At 41.2% G+C, this 22,110-nt stretch overlaps 2 protein-coding genes and 1 long non-coding RNA gene across 3 annotated transcripts; 2 read left to right on the top strand and 1 right to left on the bottom strand.

Annotated features, from left to right (window-relative positions):
- The first annotated feature begins 4,015 nt into the window (after positions 1-4,015).
- On the top strand, positions 4,016-8,601 carry fibpa (fibroblast growth factor (acidic) intracellular binding protein a). The gene is made up of 11 exons (XM_023284876.3): positions 4,016-4,388; positions 4,512-4,596; positions 5,316-5,514; positions 5,722-5,848; positions 6,047-6,147; positions 6,389-6,522; positions 7,035-7,143; positions 7,275-7,338; positions 7,448-7,534; positions 7,689-7,786; positions 8,321-8,601. Exons 2-11 carry the CDS (start codon positions 4,512-4,514, stop codon positions 8,388-8,390), a joined length of 1,074 nt encoding a protein of 357 aa, XP_023140644.1. The 5' UTR covers positions 4,016-4,388; the 3' UTR covers positions 8,391-8,601.
- On the bottom strand, positions 4,729-20,858 carry LOC129350329 (uncharacterized). Its single transcript, XR_008603707.1, has 4 exons — positions 20,723-20,858; positions 16,162-18,939; positions 10,436-10,568; positions 4,729-4,838 (listed from the first exon to the last, which is right to left on the bottom strand). It is a non-coding gene; the product is annotated as an uncharacterized LOC129350329 (long non-coding RNA).
- Positions 10,118-21,784, top strand: efemp2a (EGF containing fibulin extracellular matrix protein 2a). Its single transcript, XM_023284866.3, has 11 exons — positions 10,118-10,308; positions 14,203-14,438; positions 15,057-15,105; positions 15,288-15,476; positions 15,966-16,088; positions 16,210-16,326; positions 17,612-17,731; positions 17,823-17,942; positions 18,067-18,193; positions 18,694-18,889; positions 20,856-21,784. Exons 2-11 carry the CDS (start codon positions 14,337-14,339, stop codon positions 21,027-21,029), a joined length of 1,317 nt encoding a protein of 438 aa, XP_023140634.2. The 5' UTR covers positions 10,118-10,308; positions 14,203-14,336; the 3' UTR covers positions 21,030-21,784.
- Positions 21,785-22,110: the final 326 nt, after the last annotated feature.

The following is a 22,110-nucleotide window of genomic DNA, read 5'->3' as shown; positions in this document are numbered from 1 at the left end:
CAGTTCAGTGTATCATGGGAGACTCCTGGTTGTACTTTTCAAAGAACACAGGCGGAAAGTGTGACTGCAGGCCTTTTTTTTCCATGGGTTTATGCTGAGGCATTCAGCCACATCCTTCCGCCCTCTGTCCCACCTCCATTGTTTCACTGAGGCCATAACAATGTAGGGTGTTAACCGCGTAAGGGGGATCTGGGGATGGAATCAGGGTGTCATGTGAGGTTAGAAACAAGAGTGTTGATGTGCAGAGGGAGATCGAAAAAAGAACATGTTGGCTGAGGCGATTTCCCTCATGTTGCGATTTTGAAGGACACATGCAGAAACACAGAAAGGGAGGGTGAGCAGAGGGATTTGTGGGGATTTATTTAGATTAATCTTTGGAGGAAAAGAGAGCAGATTGTGTACAACCAGGCGGAGCAAGCAAAGCGCACAACTGCTAGACACGTTTTTATCATAACTAAGAGCGCAAATGAAAGTGCAAAGATCCACAGTAGGCCACTGTCTGGCTGCCAAATCCACTGTAGTAATCTGAGTCTTCACATAATCATCCATTGTGATCATTGTAGGCTTTCTTAAAATGAATGGTTTGTGTTGCGTTCAGGGACTTGGGCCTCTGCTGTAAATTGAGATGCCATGTTGCTTCATTATCTAGCTGTAGTGTGAAGTACATCACTAGTTTAAAATTGGAGCACCTTAAAGTCTGCAGTTTAAGAAATAGTTCATTTCACACCTTTATTAAAGGCTGGTCGCAAGAGAAAAATAAATCCAATTCACTGATTTAGATAAAGTTTAAGTTTCAGCCATTGTTTTGTTGAGTTGTGTTGACATAACAATGTTGATAAATGTATCAACTTAATATTGCTTGTAAAGTCAATTAAATTTTCCATGTTAAAAGTAGTTGTAGTTTCAAAATCAAATTCACATTGGACAAAATTAAAGCAACAGCTCGATACCTTGCTGTTACTTCAACATGAATTCAGCATTTTAAGGCTCCTTCCCTTTCTAAAATGTCTGGACAAATTCAGTCTGTTAAGGTTGTGTGTTAGGAAACCTGTACATTAAACAAATACGGTGCAAAAGACATTTCAAGGTAACATTACCAGACAGTATGACCAGTGTTCAAATACACAACAACTGTCCAAAATGAAAAAGAAAGGAAATCGCCTAACAATTTTACTGCTGAATTCATTAATTTCTCAAAAGCTACATGAACAAAAATCTGAAAAAGCTGAAGGAAATCTATTTGAGGCAACTTAATATTTTAAACAGTTGCTAACTTAAACACTTGTGGTAATTATTATGGCAATTATTTATCTTCATTTACCATAACTATGGTATGGTAAGTGGTAAATGAAGATACATGTGATTGTAGAGGCAAGCTAACGCTTCTAAATCAGTCAAGTTTGTCGGCTGACGGTTATTTCATCAGAAGTTGTCATAATTCAAATAAATTAATGCAAATACTTGTGCTTGTTTTCTTGTTGAGCCCAAACAATGTTGTGTTTAGAATGTACATTATAATTTTAACAAATGATGAGACTGATTATCAAGCTCTCCATAATAATGATATTTTCTTAAATACTGCATTATCACTGCACTCAGTAAAATCAGTCTATCACTGACAAAAAATACTGATTATTGCTGCTTTATCTTGAACTGATGTTCACTTGTTACATTTGTCTACACTGCAGTTTTGCCAACACCAGGATCATGCTATATATTTAGTTATCAGGGCCACTGCTGAAGTCCATTATTTAATTAGCACCAAAAACCCAGCAGATAAAAAAAAGGAAAATAAAGCCCTCTTGTCATTATTATTTATGTTATGTCTAATTTATGGAGGCCAGTCTTGGAGTTGTGCCATGTCTCACCTACAATAGATGAGAGGAATCGGCTTCAGCTCTGTTGTAATTGTTAACAGAAAAGACCAAAAGAAAAAGAAAAAATCCATGTAATTAATGTTTAAGACAATTACAGTTAAAAAGAAAAGCTCTGAAGGGAGGCTGTGGTGAAGAAGATTGTTTCTGAATGAACACATATTGTACATGAATTTGAACAAAGATCAGTTCACACAGTCTTACAAAAATTATCATGCATTCTGCATTCAAATTGTGTTTGATTTTTCATACTCTCATTGGAGAAATCTCCATCTCATTACACCAGACTTTCCAGTTTTATTCCTATATCTGTTTTAGAAGGTTTTAACAGAGCGATCTGCTAATTTATCATTCATAGCCTGATTTATTGAACTATTTATTACTTAAAACATAGTGCAAATATTTTTTTCCTTGCTGTTGATAGTTCTTTCTGATATAAGGAGTGATTAAGACAGGTATTCAAAAAACCCTCTGTAGAAACTTTTTTCTATACTATCTAATCAAAATAAAAACAAAGACTTCTGGAAATGGATGCAAATTGGGGCATTTTTAGATATAAAATACCTTATTTGCATATTTTAACATAAAATTTTAGAAAATTGACAATACTAAAAAAAATTATTATAAGCAACAAACTGTAAAAGTGCCAGTGTGATATCAGTCACATTAAAAACATACAGTGTTAAAATGTGTACACAGTATTCATTGTACCATTTATTGGCAATGCAGAAAATGTGAGGAATCCTCTAATTAACACTATAACAATATACGAGCATTTAACTACTTTATACTGCAGTGAAAGTTCTGAGAGGAAACAAGAGAGATCATATTTCTCCCATAATAACTTCTCTTCATTGGCTTCTTGAAAAATCCAGGATAAAATTGAAAATCCTTCTTTTCACACGTAAAGCCCTTAATAACAAAGCTCCCCCGTAGCTTTATTAATACCTTATTGCAATGTTATATCCCAGCAGAGCACTCAGAGTGCAGGTTTACTTGTGGTTCTTAGAGTTTAATAAAGCAGAATGGGAAGCAGAGTTGTTCGCTTTCAGACTCTTGTCTTGTAGAAGCAGTTCCCAGTTTAGGTTTGGGAGGCAGACACTTTCTCTATTTTTAAGATTAGACTCAAAACTAAAAGTTAGATCTGGAACAGGTGACCCTAAACCATCCCCTAGTTGTGCTGCTGTAGGTTTAGACTACTGTGGGACTTTCCATCCTGCACTGAGCACCTCGACTTTCCTTTTCTGTCTTTCTTTCACCATGTATTGGTATTCCAGATGTATATGTAACTAACTTTGTGTCTTCTCACTTCTGTAGTTTGTGGTTTTCCACTTAGCAGGTATCTCAGGCTGTGAAACAACACGTTTCTGGTCTGCTGTTACTGGTCTCACCAACCTCCCCGCTGTTTTTTGTTCTTGTGTGTGTTGTTTGTCACAGGGGATCTCTGGATCATCAGATTTTCCATGTATACTTTCCTAAGGTTTTACCTTTGATTATTCATCTAAATTAGTTAGGTTGCTGAGTATTCAACACTGTAGGGTTCTAACCTTAATATTAAATTAGCTAGGTAATTTTATGTAATTAATGTTATTGTAGGGTGTTAACCTTTGTACGTAAGCCTGTGAGATAATTAGTATTTTTAAAACACTGTAGTATCTTAACCTTAACATTCAATTCGCTGGAAAGCACTTTGTGTCAAATGATGTTGTTTAAAATGTGCTCTATAAATAATGGTGACTTTTTAGTGCTATATAAATACAATTACTATTATTATTGTTACTATTACAACCATCACTACCACTACTAGTGTAAATGCTATTATTATTATTATTATTATTATTATTATTATTATTATTATTATTAGTTTAAATGTTTTTTTAAAATGGCAGGGTACACATATTTATCAAAATGGAATAAACAAAGTTACTTTACAAGTAAAACATCAGAAACAACAGAATATTTCTTCAAAATGAATACGTTGTATCTAACGTATAAAAACTGTATATGTCTTGTGACAATAATGTGATGATTTTATGCTGATTTTTAAAATGAATTTGTGGTGATTTTCTAATAACGTGATGATAAACTGCTAAACGTCCAAACCAACACGAGCCGTTTTTTTCCCTTGTGACGTCACGGAGCCGGAAGTGTGCGCTGCGTGCCTGCTGTTGTTGACACTGCGCACCGCAGCACCGCAGGGACATTAACGTTTCATAGATGTTCGTGATTTAAATACTGAACTTTACCCCTGTGCTGGCTGTTTGTTTACACCGTCGTGTCAGTGTGGTTTTAATTCATCGTTCTGTAGTCCGGTTGTCAGTTTACTGTCCGTTGACGGCTGCCAACTTTACGGACGTAGCTAGCATCGGAGGCTAACCGTTAATGGAGGAAGTTAGCTAATTAGTGAGCCATGGAGAGCACACTTAAACCCAGCTAATAGCATTAGACTTTGCAGGCAAGTTTATATCCAAGCTAACTGCTCGAATCTATTCGGGACAACACTTTTAAAACAAGGTATATTATCACCTGCTGACTCTTGTTCACTTTAGCTAGCCAGACAGCTGATTGTTGATTGTTACTTTAGCCAAACACTGGACCTTGAAAATCTCTTACTTTTTGCTTCTTTCTTCCACGCAGATGGCTGTAGAGCTGGATGTGTTCGTAGGTAACACCACTATCATGGATGAGGAGGTTTACCAGCTCTGGTTGGATGGATACACAGGTATAAATAACAACATAGACGTTTGAAAATCACCATGACAAATTTAACCACTGTAACCTGTTTGTTAAGGTTCACAGATAACTATTTTAATGTTAACACACCTATAAAAAACACAAACAAATAAACTTACCCCGAGGGAACAGGGTCTTGGATGTTTTTGGTTTGCACAGGCTGTCTGACAAGGGTAAGTGCAGATCGTAGCCTTCACCAGGAGAGGTCTGTGGATGGAGGAGCTCCATTATCTGTTAATATAAAAAGCTTATTGTTGACCAGGGAGGGGTTGTTCATGCAGTCACACTTTGCATGTCCCAGATGCATTAAAGTAAAACTATTGAGTATTTTATCAAATGATTTTTTTTCTATGCTAATGATAATGTGTTTATCGCCCAGACATAGTCTAATACAGTGGTCTCCAATCTAGAGCTCATCAGACTCTAGTGATCACACAATTAGTGTCTCAAAATGATCATCAAAACAAAGCATGATGCTTCGACACATTTTTCTTTATTGAGAATACGTCGCACTTTGATTAGCCTATTGGTCATGAATAGATCTGAGCCAAATGTTAGGAGAACACTCAGTTGAGCCTATAATTTTCTGCACAAACTACATCATATACCTCCATGACCATGAAGTTGCTAGTGATTATTCACAGAACAGCAGTAACTGTGCTAGTTACATGTTATTACATGTAACAATGATTGTGTTTTGTCCAACAGTGAATGATGCAGTGAAAGTCCGCATGGAAGGAGGAGTGCTGGATGAGTGTGAAGCAAGTGCTGATGTTCTGCTGAGTGACACCATGGACCAGTACAGGACTTTTCAGATGTGTGAGCGTTTGCTGCACAGTCCAGCGAAACTGGCAAACCAGTTGCTGTTCCAGATCCCACCCCATCGACAGACTGTCCTCATAGAGAGGTGCAGCAATGATGTTCTCATTCATTCTGATTTAACTGTCTATGTCCCAGGATTTATGAAGCTTTTTCTTGCTTGAGCTGTGTTATTCTTCACTTATTGCATGTATTTAATATTCAACCACCCTATTTTACCCTATTCTTGTTTCCTGACGATGTAGATGGGATTATATACTGAGAAGTTTCCTCTTTTGTGTCTGTCCTTGTTTAGATATTATGCCTTTGATGATGCATTTGTCCGTGAGGTCCTGGGGAAGAAACTCTCCAAAGGGACGAAGAAAGACTTGGATGACATCAGTGCCAAGACAGGTGTGACACTGAAAAGCTGCAGACGACAGGTAAATATAGCAGTTTCTTTTCTTAGTTTTCTGTGAAAAGCAGGTTTCAGTATGTAAACAAGTTGATTTTCCAGCAGTGGGTAAATGTGATTAGTTGTCATAGGATAGCTGATTACAGAGTAAATTCTTGTGCAGGTTTTGCAAAAGTCACATTGTTGCAATTTCAGTAAATCCCCTGCTTCATGTATTTAATTTCAGTTTGACAACTTCAAACGTGTTTTCAAAGTTGTGGAAGAGCTGAAGGGACCCCTGGTGGAGAACATACGTCAGCATTTTCTTCTCTCTGACAAGCTTGCAAGGTAATCAGTGAGGAGAGCAGAGTACATACTTTACTGCCTCACATTTATTTTTCTAAGCATTGCTGTAACTTTTCATCAGTTTGTTGTAGTTAAGTGATGAATTAGTGCATGGTTTTATAACAACACCAAACAAAACACAACATGAAAAGGCCAATATTCAGAATATCTAGACCAATAAATACAATTATCGGATTGTCCTGTTCTATTTTGTTATCTCTTATGTCTCCTCTGCTTGTTTCAGGGATTACGCTGCCATTGTTTTCTTTACCAACAATCGCTTTGAGACAGGGAAAAGAAAGCTGCAATATCTCACTTTCCAGGACTTTGCTTTCTGTGCTGGGCAGCTTATCAACAACTGGACAGTTGGGGCCGTTGGTGAGTGATATTTGTTGTTTCTTTTGGCCGTGTGCTTGTACAAGATGTGAGAGACCCATATACCTTTTTTTTTTTTACCCGTTCTGTAACACATTAATCAAATGGCACTGACATAACTTCTCTTGGTTGAAGGTTTACATAGTGTTAAAACATTAGTGGTATATCAGCAAAGAACAGCAATGTAACATAAACACCTGACAATGTGCAACAAATTTTAAAAAGGGTTTAAAATGAGAACTAGAGGTGTGCTGTCTATGCTGAGTTTGCCTAATAAATAGCATTCAGAGCTTTGTCAGTGAAGTCCACTGACCACTAGAGGTCCTTCAGGTGTTGCAGGCCCTCATCAGAATGAATGTGTAAGGCAAAAAGTTAAATTAACTTAGGTAGACTTTGAGTAATGACATAATAACTGAACTGAAATAGTAAGACAATGAGTAAATGCTGCTAATTACAATAAGAAAACACAGAAATTAAGCTGATTTGACAGTGTCTGACTTGAGTTTTCTTTGTAGATAACATGGTGGAAGACATGGACGTCGATCTTGATAAAGAGTTTTTACAAGAGTTGAAAGAACTAAAGATTTTAATCACTGACAAAGATCTGCTGGATCAACACAAAAGGTAACCGAAACACACCCTAAACTCAAGATTTTGCTGATTCCTCCAAAACATACAGGCTTTCTAATCTAATTTAATTTTATCCTTGCTCTCTTATGTGTAATTTCCGTTTCTGTTGTCTTCTGTCTGCTCAGTTTGGTCTGTACAGCTCTCAGAGGAAAGACTAAAGCTTTTAATGAGATGGAGGCTAATTTCAAGGTGACAAACATTAGAACCTCATAAAATCCTAAACATCATCTGTCTGTTATTTGTACATTAAAAGGAAAGATATATTTTTTTAAATGTGATCATATCTTTGTTTCTGTAGAATCTTTCCAGAGGCCTCGTCAACATCGCCGCAAAGTTAACCAACACAAAAGATGTCAGAGATTTTTTTATTGATCTTGTGGAAAAGGTGAGAATTCATCATCAAAGTATTGTTTTTTTTTTTTCCAAGCTGTAAGTAAAGACAGCTCATCCTGCCCAGATTTTGTGACGTCTGTGCCAACTTCTGTCTGCCTTTGAGGCGGTATGATGTAACCTCCTCCCTTTTCCGTTTCCCCCCTCAGTTTATTGAGCCGTGCCGTTCAGACCGATGGACAGCTGCGGACATGAAACTCTACCTCACTCACTACACCAACTCTGCACACATACTTGACACATTCAAGTGAGTTAATGTGCTTTTATTCTCCTAACCTTATCAGGTGGAGTGTTGTTACAGCCATGCCAGGGTTATCAGTTCCCAGGGGTAGCCCATGCTAAAAATACAGCCATACTTTTGTGGAGAGCTTTATAAAACTAAAAAAAATAACCCAATAAGGACATACACATCAGCAGTTATCAAGTGCTACTCAAGCATGAAGTTGTATGTTGAAATTCTCTAAAATTGACGTCCCTGTTCTACCAGTGGGTGTCTCCCTATCTCACCCATGATTTCTTAAACTGTAGTTACCTTGTTTCTCATGCAAACACTCAGGAATGTAGTTAAGGGTTTACACAGCCCTGCGCTACTACAAGCTTAACAAAGAGATATTCATAAAAAGAAACATAGACCCCCCCTCCTCTGCCTTTACACTGAAAGGACAAAGATTGCCTCATTTACTCTCCTCACCCAGATTTCACAATTACACTTGCTCATGAGACTTATAGTGCCTCTTTGCTCCACTTTCTAACTCTCTCTGTCTCTCTTTCTGTCTCTCAGACATCAGGTTGTGTGGGACAGATACATGGGCGTCATCAAAAGCTGTATCTTCAAAATGTATCACGACTGAATCGTTTCCTTCACGGCTCGCCCTTCTCTTCTTCTCGCTCTCCCTTCCGTTGGTTTTCCCCTCTGACTGAAGCCATTATTTTGTTCCTTCGTTCCGTCAACGGTGATGAATTTGCTTCCATTATCGCTTTAAACCCCCCCCGTCAGCCCCCCAGTGTCCATTCAGTATCTGTAAATTTGGTCTGTAAATAAAATTACGTATTTACATCAAATTGGCGTTCTGTTTTATATTACTATTTAACATGTCTTCTGCTGTATGTTAGAGTTTAATCTGCGGTGTTATATGGAAGAGATATCATCATTAAGTCATCCCAGAAACAGGATTTACTGATCTTGTGGGTGTTGGGGGGAGATAAGAGACAGAAAAGAAAAAGGAGATGCAAATCATGCTGCGAAAGTGACGATGGCAGATTTGCAAAGCGCTGCTTCACAGGACGAGCAGATCGCATGTATGATGAACTGAGACTCCAGCCAGTGTGTGGGATGTCTGTGTGTGGTCATGGGAATAAGGGACCAGCCGGGTGGGGGGCACAGTTTGTCCAGCGAGGGGGTTGTCAGTGTGATTTTTAACAACATCCCCTGTAATGACAGCTGCCATCCCTGCCACGACACAGACACACAGGGCAGATAAACAACCTGGGGCTAAGTAAAGGTTTAAAACCAAAACACTGGAGGTTTAGACAAGGAAATATAGCTACTGCTCTATTTCTAAAAATGTAATATCTGTTAAAAATACTCAGCTGTAAACTTAAATGCAGGCTATCACTTTGAAATAGGTGAAAACCTAATGTAGCTGCTGCTGTTCATGCCATTTTGAAAAAAAAACTAATTTGTTCCATGCCGAAGGGTGACCTTAAAGTTTGACATTAAGTTGAGTCAGATTTAAACTAATAAGGACTAGCTTGGGTTAAGCAACATCTTAACCTGTTTGCAACATAGCGGACGTCAAATTTTGCAAGGAAAAAAACACTGCCGGAAATGATTCCAAGTGCAGTAATGGATTAGTCATGTCCAAACAGAGAAGAGCAGAGTTGCTGCGTGGGTCAAGAATAATGATAGTCGTTTATTTTCTGCATTTTATCCCAGAAAGCACCGCTAGTTTATTCTGAAAAATAAGCTGACAAATTTTCCGAGTCACACACACACACACACACACACACACACACACACACACACACACACACACACACACACACACACACACACACACACACACACACACACACACTCTCACTCTTCCAGTCTCTAATTTTTGTCCACATTCCATTAACTTCTCTCTCCCTGGCTATAAATATCCTGCATGTCAGATTGGACGAGAGCGAGGGCTTCAGTCGCTTTATGGAAAAAAATAAGGAAAAGATGGGGGAGGTAAGTATAGATAGATGGGGGGTAAATGGGAAAAGGGAGGGAGGAAAGGGTGGGAGAGCTCGGGGCTTTTGCGGGGGTTTAGTTTAAATGAAACCAGGTGTGTTGTGGGACCAGTGAGAGGGGGCATTGGGTAAGAAGATGGGGGGCATGTGTGTGAATCTGTGAGTTGTTGTGCCTGCGATTTGGACGGATTTGGAATTTTGGTATTTGGGCCGCAGACCAGGAATTTGCATCCTGGGGGGTCAGGGAGAGGGGGTTTGGAGAGTAGGGGATGGCAGTGCAGGGGGCCAGAGGGGGGGTAAGAAGGGGCTGTCCCTCTCTCCTCCCTCTTCTCTGTTCCTCTGCGACTGCAGCTCGCTCTCGCTCTCTCTCTCCCTCCCTCTGCATGTGTTCAGCTGCTCCAGCTGTCGGTCTCCCCACTCACTCTCTCAGGGTCACACAGGCAGGAGTTTCAGGGATCCACTTCTGCACGCCAACTCAGCCGGGACCACCGCAGCCAGCCAGCACCGGTCAGAGGGAGACACAGAAGAGCCACCGGAAACGATCCAGCCGTGAGTTTTTCCCTGCCTTTCCTTAATGTCTTACACACATGTAAGAAGGGATCCGTGTCAAGCAGAGAACTGCTGGATGACTTGTCATGTCTGCGAGCGTTTTAGGGAGGTGAGATGTACCTCTTACCCACTTTTCTGCTACAGGCCATACACGTCACAGCTGCACCGCTGCTCCGCTCACTGCTCCGCTCTCCCAGCTGCACTTGGCTTCTTAGAAGAGCCAAGATAACGTGGCTGTGTAGTTTGCTTCTTGGCTCTGGCTGTAATAGGGGGTTAGACAGGAAGAGAGGCAATGACTCACTGGGCATGTATTATTGTACTGTATGTTGCAAAATCCTTCCACCTCATCCCTCTTGTACAACATTTAAAGTCAGTGTCACAATCTCCGACTGGTCACTAGGTGGGGGAGGTTACAGCAAGACAGTTCGGGCGAATTTCTGAAAGAGAAACAGGTGCCAACTCACCCTCTAAACCTGCATGACCTCACTGCTTAACTACTATTTGACAGTGTATTTTTATCACAGTTTACACAGTACGCTCCCAAGAGCTGACAGGAGACAGCGCCACGCTAGTGTCGTGAATCAGGTAGGATTGTAAAGGCAACGAGTGCTGTTCCCCAGAGAACAGCTCATCATCTCAGCCCACATCGTCTGCAAACACTCGTACATCACACACACACACTCTTTACACAAAGAGACAGAGCATCACCACCGCTGGGAGCACGAAGCAGCTCAGGAGAACATTTGTTACAGTGTGTGGATTTCTGCAGGCCCGCAATCCATCACTACCTGTGGAGTTTGCAGCAACAGAAGTCAGGCTGTATGAGTGGGTATGTGTGTGAGAGATGGAGACCCCCTGTTTTGTGGATTTGCAGGTTCACTGCCACAATTGTAACAGAGCGCAGCCAGGCCTCCATGTTCTCGTTCTGCTCCACGCACAGCCAAGCACAGCAACGCAAAGCTAGCTATGTATGCACTAGTAACAAATGACCATCCTCTGTGTGTGTGTGTGTGTGTGTGTGTGTGTGTGTGTGTGTGTGGTCCAGCTGGGTGTTTTTTCTGGTCCCCATGTGGTCACTTTTATAAGCAGCCTGGCGTTTTGCTTGTTAAGTGGTGCTGACTGTGTGAATGTAAAAATGGGCCGACCTGCTGTCCTGAGGCCGAGCCAAAGTCCAAATGGTAAATATACTTGATTATAATTATTAATTTAATGTGTGGCAATATTTAGTGCTTTCACCTAAGGCCGATGATTATTTTCATTATTAGCCGATCTGCTTACTATTTACTTAAACTCATAAATAAAATGTTCATCACATCCTCCCACAGCCCAAGATGATACCTTCAGATGTCTGGCCAAAAGTTCAACACCTCCAAATATTTAATTTACTGTTATGTTAACAAAGAAGAGCAGAAAACCCACATATTTATGAAGCTTACACTACCAAGCGTTTTGCATTTTACCTTTAAAAATATCATTTTTCATGTGACTGACTTATCAATCAACCAAATAACTGTTTCAGCTCTAGTCAACCCGTATTTCTCATGGTCAGTAGCCATCGCATCCGAACACCGACCTCCTGCATCAGAGCCACATTTTCTGACGTCCACCTCCACATCCTGGGGACAGTAGGGAGATTAGGGGGCAGTGGCAGGAGGTTTGGCACCAGCTGTCCTCTTATGTGAACCATGGGGGGTTTCCCAGAACCTGATACTCTGGGAACCACTGCAGTGGCAGGGCATCCCAGCTGAGAACCGGCGCCCACATCCTTGCCACGGGCATTCCAGAGGTCCACCACCACTTGATCTCCAGCGGCAGCAGGGTAACACCCATGCATCCCTGCTGCCCACACTCAGTAGCCAGTGAGTGACTGGACCCCGGACTGATGGTCAGTTTGTTTTCAGATGGTTTTGGGTCACATACTTTCTGGTTGTAAGTGGCTGCCGGGCCAATCCAGAGAGGTCACGTACTGCGGCCGTCTGATTGCACGATGGCATGCGTTACCGTCTGAGCTTCCAGGGGTGAGAGCATGTTTTGCTGCTTTCCGCCATGCAAAAGGTCACAAATGGCCCGTGATGTCATCCAAGCAGTATTTGAGGGTGTCCAAGTCACCCTGCGGATTTCTGTTTGTCTCAACCTGAAATAAAACAATAAGCAATGTCTGCAAATGTGGCCTCTGGAGTTTATATCAGAGCCTGACTCTATGCACGTAGACAGCCAGTGATTATAACTTTCCCGTCATGTATTTTAACTGGAGCTCACTCACTTTGCAAACAACATTGCTTAGAATTTTTGTGTGACTTCAATTGCCCTGGGGTTTTTTTCTACCTTTCTGGCTTGCCAGGGTTGGAAATTTGGTTGATTTATTTATGTTTATAGTCAGTTTAAACACTTATAGCCTCTTTTCAGGAACTGAGGGACGGTTGTGTCTCTGCTGGGACAGAAGCCCAGTCCATCAGGACACTAAACAAACAATACGATATAAATCTACCTTAAATAACACAACACTGTACAGAACAGCTCTGTGGTGGGACAACTTCTTTGATCTTCTACTAAAATATAAGTAGCAAAACTGTCAAATGAAAATACTCCATTACAGGTACAAGTATTATCAAAATGTACCTTAATGTCTCCACGACGAAAGTATAACTAATGTGGCTTTTCCATGAGTCTGAGATTATGTAAAATAGGACAAAAATTACTCATTTTTCAGGACATTTGTTGCTCTTTTGTTTGTTTTGTGGGATGAGTTATAGCTGCATCGTTCTTCAAGAGACCTCACATTTATTTTAGCACAGCTTTGCAAACCTCCATCCTGAGCAGGTCTGATCAGCCGTACGACTACAAAACATCTACAGGACCGTCATTAATCCGTCGTGTTTAATAAGCCACGTTTTGTGAGTAAAATCAAAGTAGCTCCTCACTCAAAGTTAAACTATGTGATTCTAATCTGATATACTTTTTTGCCAGATTCAACAAATATTTCCTCACAGTCCACTTGCTGTCTGTTCTGTTTTGGAAAAAAAAATCTGATGTTTGTACTCAGCCCTCATTTAAACCGACCCACACAAATTATTCCAACGTGCACGTTCAAGCCTGTGCACAGATGGGGGGAAAGTAGGCAGTGGGAGTGAGATTGATGGTAAATCTGGAACATGGCAACTGTTTAAATATGTTAATTATCTAAATTTCAACAAACGCTGACTCACAGATTCCAGCTTTTAGTAGTGAAATGTAGTAGTGTATAAAGTACTGTTCAATGAAAATGCTCAAAAACGTCACTGTATCGACAAAAAAAGGATTTTCCTTGTCACAGAGACAAATCAACTTGAAGTTTAATCTCAGAAACTAAAGCAGCTGAGTAGTAGATGTCGCTGTAAAAAAAAAAAAAAAAAATGCAAGTAATGTCCAGGTTTTTTTGTGGCCCCACTGCTCTGATCCACAGTAAACCGAACCTCTGGAGGCAGCAGTGCTCAGCCAGACTGTCATTCCAGTGTGCAGACATAGAGGGCTTTCTGTAAGCAGCTAATATGAAAGTATTTCTGCGATGTTGACTTGGTTATTTTCAGCTGAAGGTTGGAGTACGTCACGATGTTTATGTTTTTACCTGGCAGAGTAATTCATTCCATTTATTCTTGCTGCGATCAAGGGGGAACTGTTCGGTTGACAAACAGTGAACCGAGTCCAAGGAGCTAACTGTTTGTGTTCTGACTGACTTCTTCAAAATTGGCTGCAGCGCTTTTTCTTCAAGGTGATTTATCCGTGTCAGCTGTGGGAGCAGCTTACAACACAGCACAAGAGAGCTCTGAGACTGAACCAAACCATTTTGTGTTTCTAATGTTGTCTTTTATGTTTCTCCCCCCCACCTCCTCTCCTCTGTCTCTCTCTGAAATACAGATACCACTTCTCGACTGCTCTGAGCTTCACAACGTCTCGTCTTCAGGGCACAGCTACCTGTCTGATAGTTGTGTGTGTGTTTGTGTGTGCATGTTTCACGTGTGTCCCAGCCCCCCGTCAATTAGTGCATTAGTATGCAGGGTGCTTGTATGTCGGTCTTGTGTGTGTGCATATGTGTGTCTGTGCTCCTCCGCAGTGCGATTTCACAGTCACATACAGAAAGTGACACCTACACGGTAAGGATGGATGAATCTCCCTCCCTCGTTCTCCTCTCATTCCTTTCTTTTTATTTGCGTCTCCTTTCTTCCTTCCATATTGTATATCACACCTGCTGGTCGATGTTACAGTTTTCTTGCATTGAAGCGGAGGCCTGAAATCCTCTCTCTTCTCCTGGTTCAGTGTTCCACATAAACGTGTCCCTCTCAGGACTTTCGAGTGGCCGTTGCTGGGGTTAAATTTGGTTTTAATAGCATGTTTCTTTAGGCCTCAGTTTTTCTTTCCATGCAGGTCACAGCAGTATTTTTCCCTTGAATGATAATGACCCTTTTTCCAAACAGCGGCCTTGAAATACTTTGTTCTTCAAGTGACATTTGGCTTTCAGGAAAGTAGTTTGAAAAATGTCACAAATCCTTTAACAGAAGCAGACTTCTCATCCTCTTGGCTCAGAACTCTGACATGAATACAGAGGAAACGAGTTTCTCCATCCCCTGCTTCTTTTTTTTTTTTTTTCATGTCCCACTACTGGGGATTTATTATGTATTATGAATATATTATGCAACTGCTTGGCTCAGACGGACTGTTCGCATCTTTCTTTCCATCATTTTCTCACATTCTCTCCCTGCTGCTTTTTGTAGGAATGCACAGATGGGTATCATTGGGACCCTCAGACTGAGCACTGCAAAGGTAAAACTCTCTTTTACCTGCAGTTTTTCTGCTCACAACCTCATGTTTGTGTACAATAACAACTTTGATGATCCTCTTGCTCTTCACACCCTGTCCTGTCTTTTTAATGACTTTCTAACAAGCACCCGCTGTCTGTACTTGACACTCTGCAATTAAATATCCGTCTCTGTGTCTCCCATCAGACATAAATGAGTGCGAGACTATTCCAGATGCCTGCAAAGGGGAAATGAAGTGCTTCAACCACTACGGTGGCTACCTGTGCCTTCCTCGCTCTGCGTCAGTCATCCCTGCTCCAGAGCCCCCCATCACGCCCACCGAGGCCTTCAACCCCTGCCCTGTGGGCTACGAGCCGCAAGGAGACAGCTGTGTGGGTGGGTGTCTGGTTTGTTGGTCTGGGGGTCGGAGGTGGACAGGTGGCCACAGGATGAGCGATCATTAAGCATGTCTGTGTGCGCGTGATTGTGTAAATTTATTGAGTGCGGCCACAGATTGTGAGGGACAGGTGGCCGTGGCAGGTGTTGGGACTGGAGGCGGCGTGTTGCTGCAATCTGTGTGGGTGTGAGTGGGTCTGAGTCCACGGGAGGCAGACAGACACACAGACAGATAGACAGATAGAGCAGGAATTTGGAAGATTTCACGCAAGGACAGCTGCTGGTGTTTTAGGAAAGCTGCTTGTGCTGGGGGACAGTGAGATGTTCATCTGGCCTCTATGAGACAGCAAACATGACTCAACGTTATATTCTCAGCTGCTGGGTGCAAATGAGGCGAACATCTCCTTTAAGGGTCACACTGGATCAGCTGAATGATGCCGTGGTTGCTCACAATAATCACATTTTATGTGTGTGTTTCACTTCACCCAGATGTTGATGAGTGTGAGCGAGATGAACACGACTGCCAGCCCAGCCAGCAATGCATCAACACACTGGGTGCCTTCACCTGCCAGTGTCCGGACGGTTACCGCAAGGTTGGCACAGAGTGCATTGGTGAGTCAATCTGAATTCCTCTTTTAATCAGTGGATTGAAGCTTAAATATGACAACTCAGAAAAATTCAATACCTGTAGGAATGTGAATGTCCTTCCTCTGACTCTTCTTCTGGCCGTCAGACATCGATGAGTGCAGGTACAGGTACTGCCAGCATCGCTGTGTCAACGTCCCTGGTTCCTTCTCCTGTCAGTGTGAACCTGGTTTCCAGCTGGCAGGAAACAACCGATCCTGCATTGGTGAGTTTTAAGAGCATTTGCTTAATAAATGTAACAGTACAACAGTGTAAAAGTCCACTACGAATAAACATACTGCATTCATAATCTTGCTTACATAAAAGTATTAACTGCAAAATGTACATAAAATATCAGAAGTGAAACAAATGGCCCATCAGTCATGCTGTTACAGGTTACATAATAGTATTATTATTGCTGATGTATAATCAAAATAATCACGTCAGACACATTTCTGTGGACCAGTTAATGAGATATAAAGGACAATTGTGTGTTTTGTATACAGATATAACTCTGCCCTATCATTCTTTTATATGCTAGTTTTATAGACTTAACTAGGGATGCAACAAACAGTGTAATCTATTTATGAGTTTATTCTTTAAATGATCAATTATCTCGAGGTTATAATGATCTTCATGTCAGAAACTGGAGAAACTGTATTGAATTTTTGCTTGAAAAATCACTTTTCATTAAATTTCATTTAATATCAAGATTATTGCTGATCACTTTTATGTCAAATGACTTTGTTTCCGCTGATTATATATTTCGGTTGTGAAATCGTAACGATGTTGTACACTGTAGTTAACTGCAAATGTAAAATAAATATGGTTTACAAGATTCTGTACTACACTAGGCACAATATTTCCCTCTAAAATGTTGTGGATATAAGTAGAAATAGTCATTTAAAGTCAGACTACGTCCAAATTTAGCATAAATACAACAGCTGCTCACACAGATGAACTGCACTGTTTGCTCTTACGAAGATCTCTCTTTTATCAAACACCTGACAAACATTAAGACCCTGAAAACGTATTAAATGTTACTGTGTAAGAATAACAATTCATGTTGAAACAGGTAATGATTAAAGCTGAGAGTTATTTATTATTATTGTTATTATTTATTTCAGGGTTTAACAATGAAAACCTCATCTGCTTCAAGCACATATTGGTTTGATTTGATGTGATTTAATTGAAGCCTAATTTGTGCACAGATGTGCAGTTTGTGACGTCACCTTTTTCAGCAAAGCTCATCTTAATTTAAATAAGTGTAACAAAACTGTTTCAGCTTTGGCAGAAAATTGTGTTCATGTTGGACCTCTTCACTCGTAGATGATTGAGAAAATATGTTTTCACAGACTTTACATTCATTGGGGCTATCATTCGGATTTCTGCCTTCAGTTTTAATATTTGATCCAGAACCTATAAAAGCTTTTTGGACTCTGTGGTCACTTATGAAGCATTTAAAGTTTATAACTACGATGTTCTGTGAAATCTACCCTTCCTGCTTTCAGATGTGAATGAATGTGAGATGGGTGCCCCCTGCTCTCAGAGGTGCTACAACACTTACGGCACCTTCCTTTGTCGCTGTGATCAGGGCTACGAGCTCGGGCCCGACGGCTTCGCTTGTAACGGTAAGAAGTGTGATAGTACACACTCTCCTGCTGCTTTCTCCTCCTCTTTGCTCTCAGACAGTTAACATACCCTGAACTTACAACTTCTCAGACATCGATGAGTGCAGCTACTCCAGCTACCTGTGCCAGTTCCAGTGTGTCAACGAACCAGGGAAGTTCTCCTGCGTGTGCCCAGAAGGATACCAGCTGCTGGGCACCAGAATGTGCCAGGGTAAGAACACCTTCCCCTCTTTGCTCCCAGAGTCACAAATGCCGCACTGAATCGGATCATTCTTAGACAGCAGCTCCGTCTTATTGTGTTCAGTCAAACATCTCGAGCTGCTTGTCCTCTGCAGATATAAACGAATGTGAAACCGGCAAACACCAGTGCACGGAGGCGCAGACCTGTGTGAATATCCACGGACGATACCAGTGTGTGGACAACAACCGCTGCCAAGACCCCTACGTACAAGTCTCTGAGAAGTGAGTGACACCTCGTGAAAGCTTCAACCACAAACACACACTTGGACACACCTTTTCCCAATTACGCAAATATGTGTTGGCCATCAGCGCAGAATATAATCAGCCCCTGTGCTGAGTGTGGCTCAGACTGCAAGATTGCCCCAATTACTTTTTCCACATATGAATCCAACTTTGCAAAACTTTCTTTTGAACGTGCTCCGGTGCAGTAAGAAAACTATTACAGCTGTGTGAACAAGTGCTGGCTTGGTAACAGGTGTGGGTCGCTATTGACATGTCCCAGATGATTTGGTGGTATAAAATGTGTTTTAGACCAACATGAGGGAAGATGGCTACCGTTCAATAAGCGTTTAGATTTTAGAAGGCTCCTCTCAGTCATACTACTCCACCTGCTGGCTGAGTTATGAACTGCTGTTGATGGTTTCCTGCACCAAACATCACTATGAGACAGTACAATGCTCTGATTTTCCTCACTCTGTCTCCTTGTCTTTGTGTGCATCCAGCCGCTGTGTATGTCCCGTCAACAAGCCGGCCTGTCGAGATCTGCCCTTCTCCATCGTCCACCGCTACATGAGCATCACCTCGGAGCGTTCCGTCCCCTCCGACATCTTCCAGATTCAGGCCACCAGCGTCTCGGCGGGGGCTTACAACACCTTCCGCATTCGCTCTGGTGACGATAACGGAGACTTTTACATCAGGGTGAGAACTGCTGAGCTGATGGTTGTTGGTCCAGTTTACTCTGACAGAACCTGCAAACACAGTGAGGTCTTTAAAGCTCGTAGTGCTCTCACTGAAGGCACCAATTTTATTTAGGCCTAAACAGAGATGTCAGAACAACACTGACTAAATTGTAGGACACTTGTGAGATAGCAAGATTTTCTTACACCAGTTAATAACGGTTGGAGAAACTGCATTAAAATGCTTCCAAAAAGTAAATTCTCTTATCAAACAAGACCTTTAGTGTCACATGATAGTGTTGGGGCTGTTACAGATGCTTTTGATTATTGTAATAAAATGCTACTTCTCATTATTCATTACAATAAAGCCTCAAACTTACTGTTAGTGATATTAGTCACTCTGGATGTAGTCAAATGCATCCATGTGGTAGTAAGTAAAGTCAGTTAAATCTCATAGAAAGCATGGGTTTAGTGAAAAGAATGTTTATCTGTTTTGTAATTTTCTTGCTCTTTTAATGCCTTAATAACTTTCTTACTGCACTGTGTTTTTCCAACGCACGTTAAATTGCCTTAAAGCATATAGGCGACTCATGAGAGACAGAAAATAAACAAAATGAAGTCAAAATCGATACTACACAGCCCAAGAAAAAAATCTGGATCCAAAACTTCCCATAATGCAACCCTTTTGGATGGCATTTCCTAGCTCAGAATAGGCCTTTAGGGGGTAACACAGATGACAGCATGATCAGTCAATAGCACTCAGTCTGTGGCACCTTGTTGAACAGAAATCTGTGCATTTTCTTGTTATTTCTGACTATTTGATGAACAAAACATATCTCGTATGATTGTGTAAAAGCAGCACATGTTTGGAGGGTCCCAAAATTCCTCTGTGCAGGAAAACCTCTGCATAATAAAGCCTGTTGCCTTGGTAATGCCCACACATTCAGTTTGTAAGGCGGGCCTCCTGTTGAAAAAGTAAAATCTCTACCCCATTACAACGATGGCGAGTTCCTCCAGAAAACACAACTACAACTGTTTCCACAAGAGGCTCTCCCCCGGTCAAGTAAACTAATCTAAATCACTTTTATATGTAACCTGTAGCCCCCTAAAAACCTGTGGTTCACTCACTTGCGTTTTTGCTTTATTTGACCAGTTAGACGTCCCAATGCGCAGCCTGTTTCACTGACATTCCACCTGTCAGGACAGAACAACTCACACTCTTATCGCTTTGATTGGTTAGTGAACTTTTAAATGTCCAGCAGAGCTTCAAACCCAGCAGATTTCAATCAGGCATAATAAATGAAAACATCTGTGTGAATGTGGAGGACCTTAAAAAACCTACGCCGCCTACATCAAGATTATAAATCTTTTTTTTTTTTTTTAACCCAGAAAACATTTTGATGTGATGCATTAAGAAAAGCACCAGTGTAAGTACGGAGGCTGCGTTTCAAATCACAGACTTTATATTTTTATTTTCAATAGGTGCTGAAGCTGCCCTGACAGAGTTTTGCAGGCAGACTGCATACAGTTGGGACATAATACTTCATCATAACACTGCACTTTAAGCTTTGACAGCTTTGCTCATGTATCTTTTGCAGAGAAATTAGCTGTCATCTGTCTGTGCATCAAGCTTGTTTCTATTTGTGTGATATATGAGGCATCTCTTTCTGCGCAGAGGACTGTAGATCAGAATGACCAGAAAAACATGCTGGCTTAGATACTGCAAAATGTGACCAGATGTAGCAGGACATCCTGATAGTTTGGACATAGCATATTTGACATACTGTCCATTGGGGCATACCAGAAATTTTTCAGACATACTATATCGTATGGTTGTGTGTTGATTGGAACGCACCTTACAAGTAACCAGTTCCATTTTGGTGCTTCAGTTTCAGGGTGCTAGTATTATGTGATCATCTGCTGCGATAGAGCTCCGTTTCCTCTGCTGCAACTCTGTTCTCACTAATACTTGTTCGTGTCGTCTCCAGCAAATCAATAACATCAGTGCCATGCTGGTCCTGGCCCGTGCCGTCTCGGGGCCCAGAGAGTACACGTTGGACCTGGAGATGGTGTCGGTGAACCCTCTGGTCAGCTACCAGGGCAACTACCAGACCAGCTCCGCCCTCAGACTCTCCATCTATGTCGGGCCGTACACCTTTTAAAGAAGAGGAGTGGAGGGACACAGTGAGAGGGAGATGAGGAGAAACAAAGACGCCAAAAGCTGTAAAAACAAAAGTGGTGGATACAGTTCAACCAGTCACTGTGATGTTACACTAATCGCTTTTCTACTTAGTCGACCAAAGAAAGTGACACTTTTCTGTCAGCCCATATTACGTGTAAGAATATACATGCAGTACAATATACAAACACATTGTAGCAGCAGTGTCTCACAGATAAATAGCCTTAAATAATTAGTCCGACAAAGTTGTTCCCTTGTGTTTAGTCTGACGGTCTCCTGTTGTGATGTTTACTATAATTTTGTACTTTGCTGGTCTGATCTGACGGCATCATTCTGTAGTCAGTGCGTATAAAAGGGACATTACTTCTTTTCGTCACGTCTGTTCAGGGCGATAACAAATCTGCGTGACATATTTTATTTCTGCCTTCAGGTGGAATGATTCACGCCCGGCGTCACCAGATTAATCTGTTTTCACCAGTTTACATCCTTATCTTCGGTTCGCCTCTGTTTGTCACTTTATTCCTGTCGGCCTCGTTTCCTGCTGACAGACGTGATTCAGTAACCACTCACATCAGACCTCAGCACTCACGCTGCTCCTTCACCCTCCACTGTTCAATGCCTATGTTCGAGCTCTCCATCACTGCCATCTCTAGGTTTGTCACATTGCTGAGTGTGTTGTACTTTTTTGTATTTTTTTTTTTAAAGATTTGAACACAAATAAAACAATATACCTTCCAACCACGTGTTGCAGTGAAACTAAATCCAATTTGCTATTATGCAACATGCATCGCTCCACAAGTTGTAATAGTAAACTCAGCAAAAGTAATATATCGATTAGTTGATCAACGGAAAGGTCATTGTCTCATTTATGAGGATCTCCTGCTTTTTTCTTGCTGTATACACCTAGAAATTGAATGTTTGGGGATTTTTGTTAATTCCAAAACACTAGCTCTGGGAAACTGAAAAAGTTATTTATATTTTCTCACAGTTGTTAACTGGAGCTCCAGCATTCATGAACATGCATTTGTATGTAAGCCAAGCATTACTGGTAAATGACATTTGGA

This window comes from Amphiprion ocellaris, chromosome 13 (genome assembly GCF_022539595.1).
Source record: "Amphiprion ocellaris isolate individual 3 ecotype Okinawa chromosome 13, ASM2253959v1, whole genome shotgun sequence".
In the NCBI taxonomy this organism is placed as follows: domain Eukaryota; kingdom Metazoa; phylum Chordata; class Actinopteri; family Pomacentridae; genus Amphiprion; species Amphiprion ocellaris.
This window is presented reverse-complemented; position numbering and strand designations above follow the sequence as displayed.

Bases quoted from the DNA above. Each gene is read 5' to 3' on its own strand.
- fibpa (XM_023284876.3), top strand. From the start codon at position 4,512: ATGGCTGTAGAGCTGGATGTGTTCGTAGGTAACACCACTATCATGGAT. The intron at 4,597-5,315 runs GTATAAATAACA...TTTGTCCAACAG, and splicing joins CTGGTTGGATGGATACACAG to TGAATGATGCAGTGAAAGTC. The intron at 5,515-5,721 runs GTGCAGCAATGA...GTCCTTGTTTAG, and splicing joins CAGACTGTCCTCATAGAGAG to ATATTATGCCTTTGATGATG.
- efemp2a (XM_023284866.3), top strand. From the start codon at position 14,337: ATGCAGGGTGCTTGTATGTCGGTCTTGTGTGTGTGCATATGTGTGTCT. The intron at 14,439-15,056 runs GTAAGGATGGAT...TGCTTTTTGTAG, and splicing joins CAGAAAGTGACACCTACACG to GAATGCACAGATGGGTATCA. The intron at 16,327-17,611 runs GTGAGTTTTAAG...TCCTGCTTTCAG, and splicing joins AAACAACCGATCCTGCATTG to ATGTGAATGAATGTGAGATG.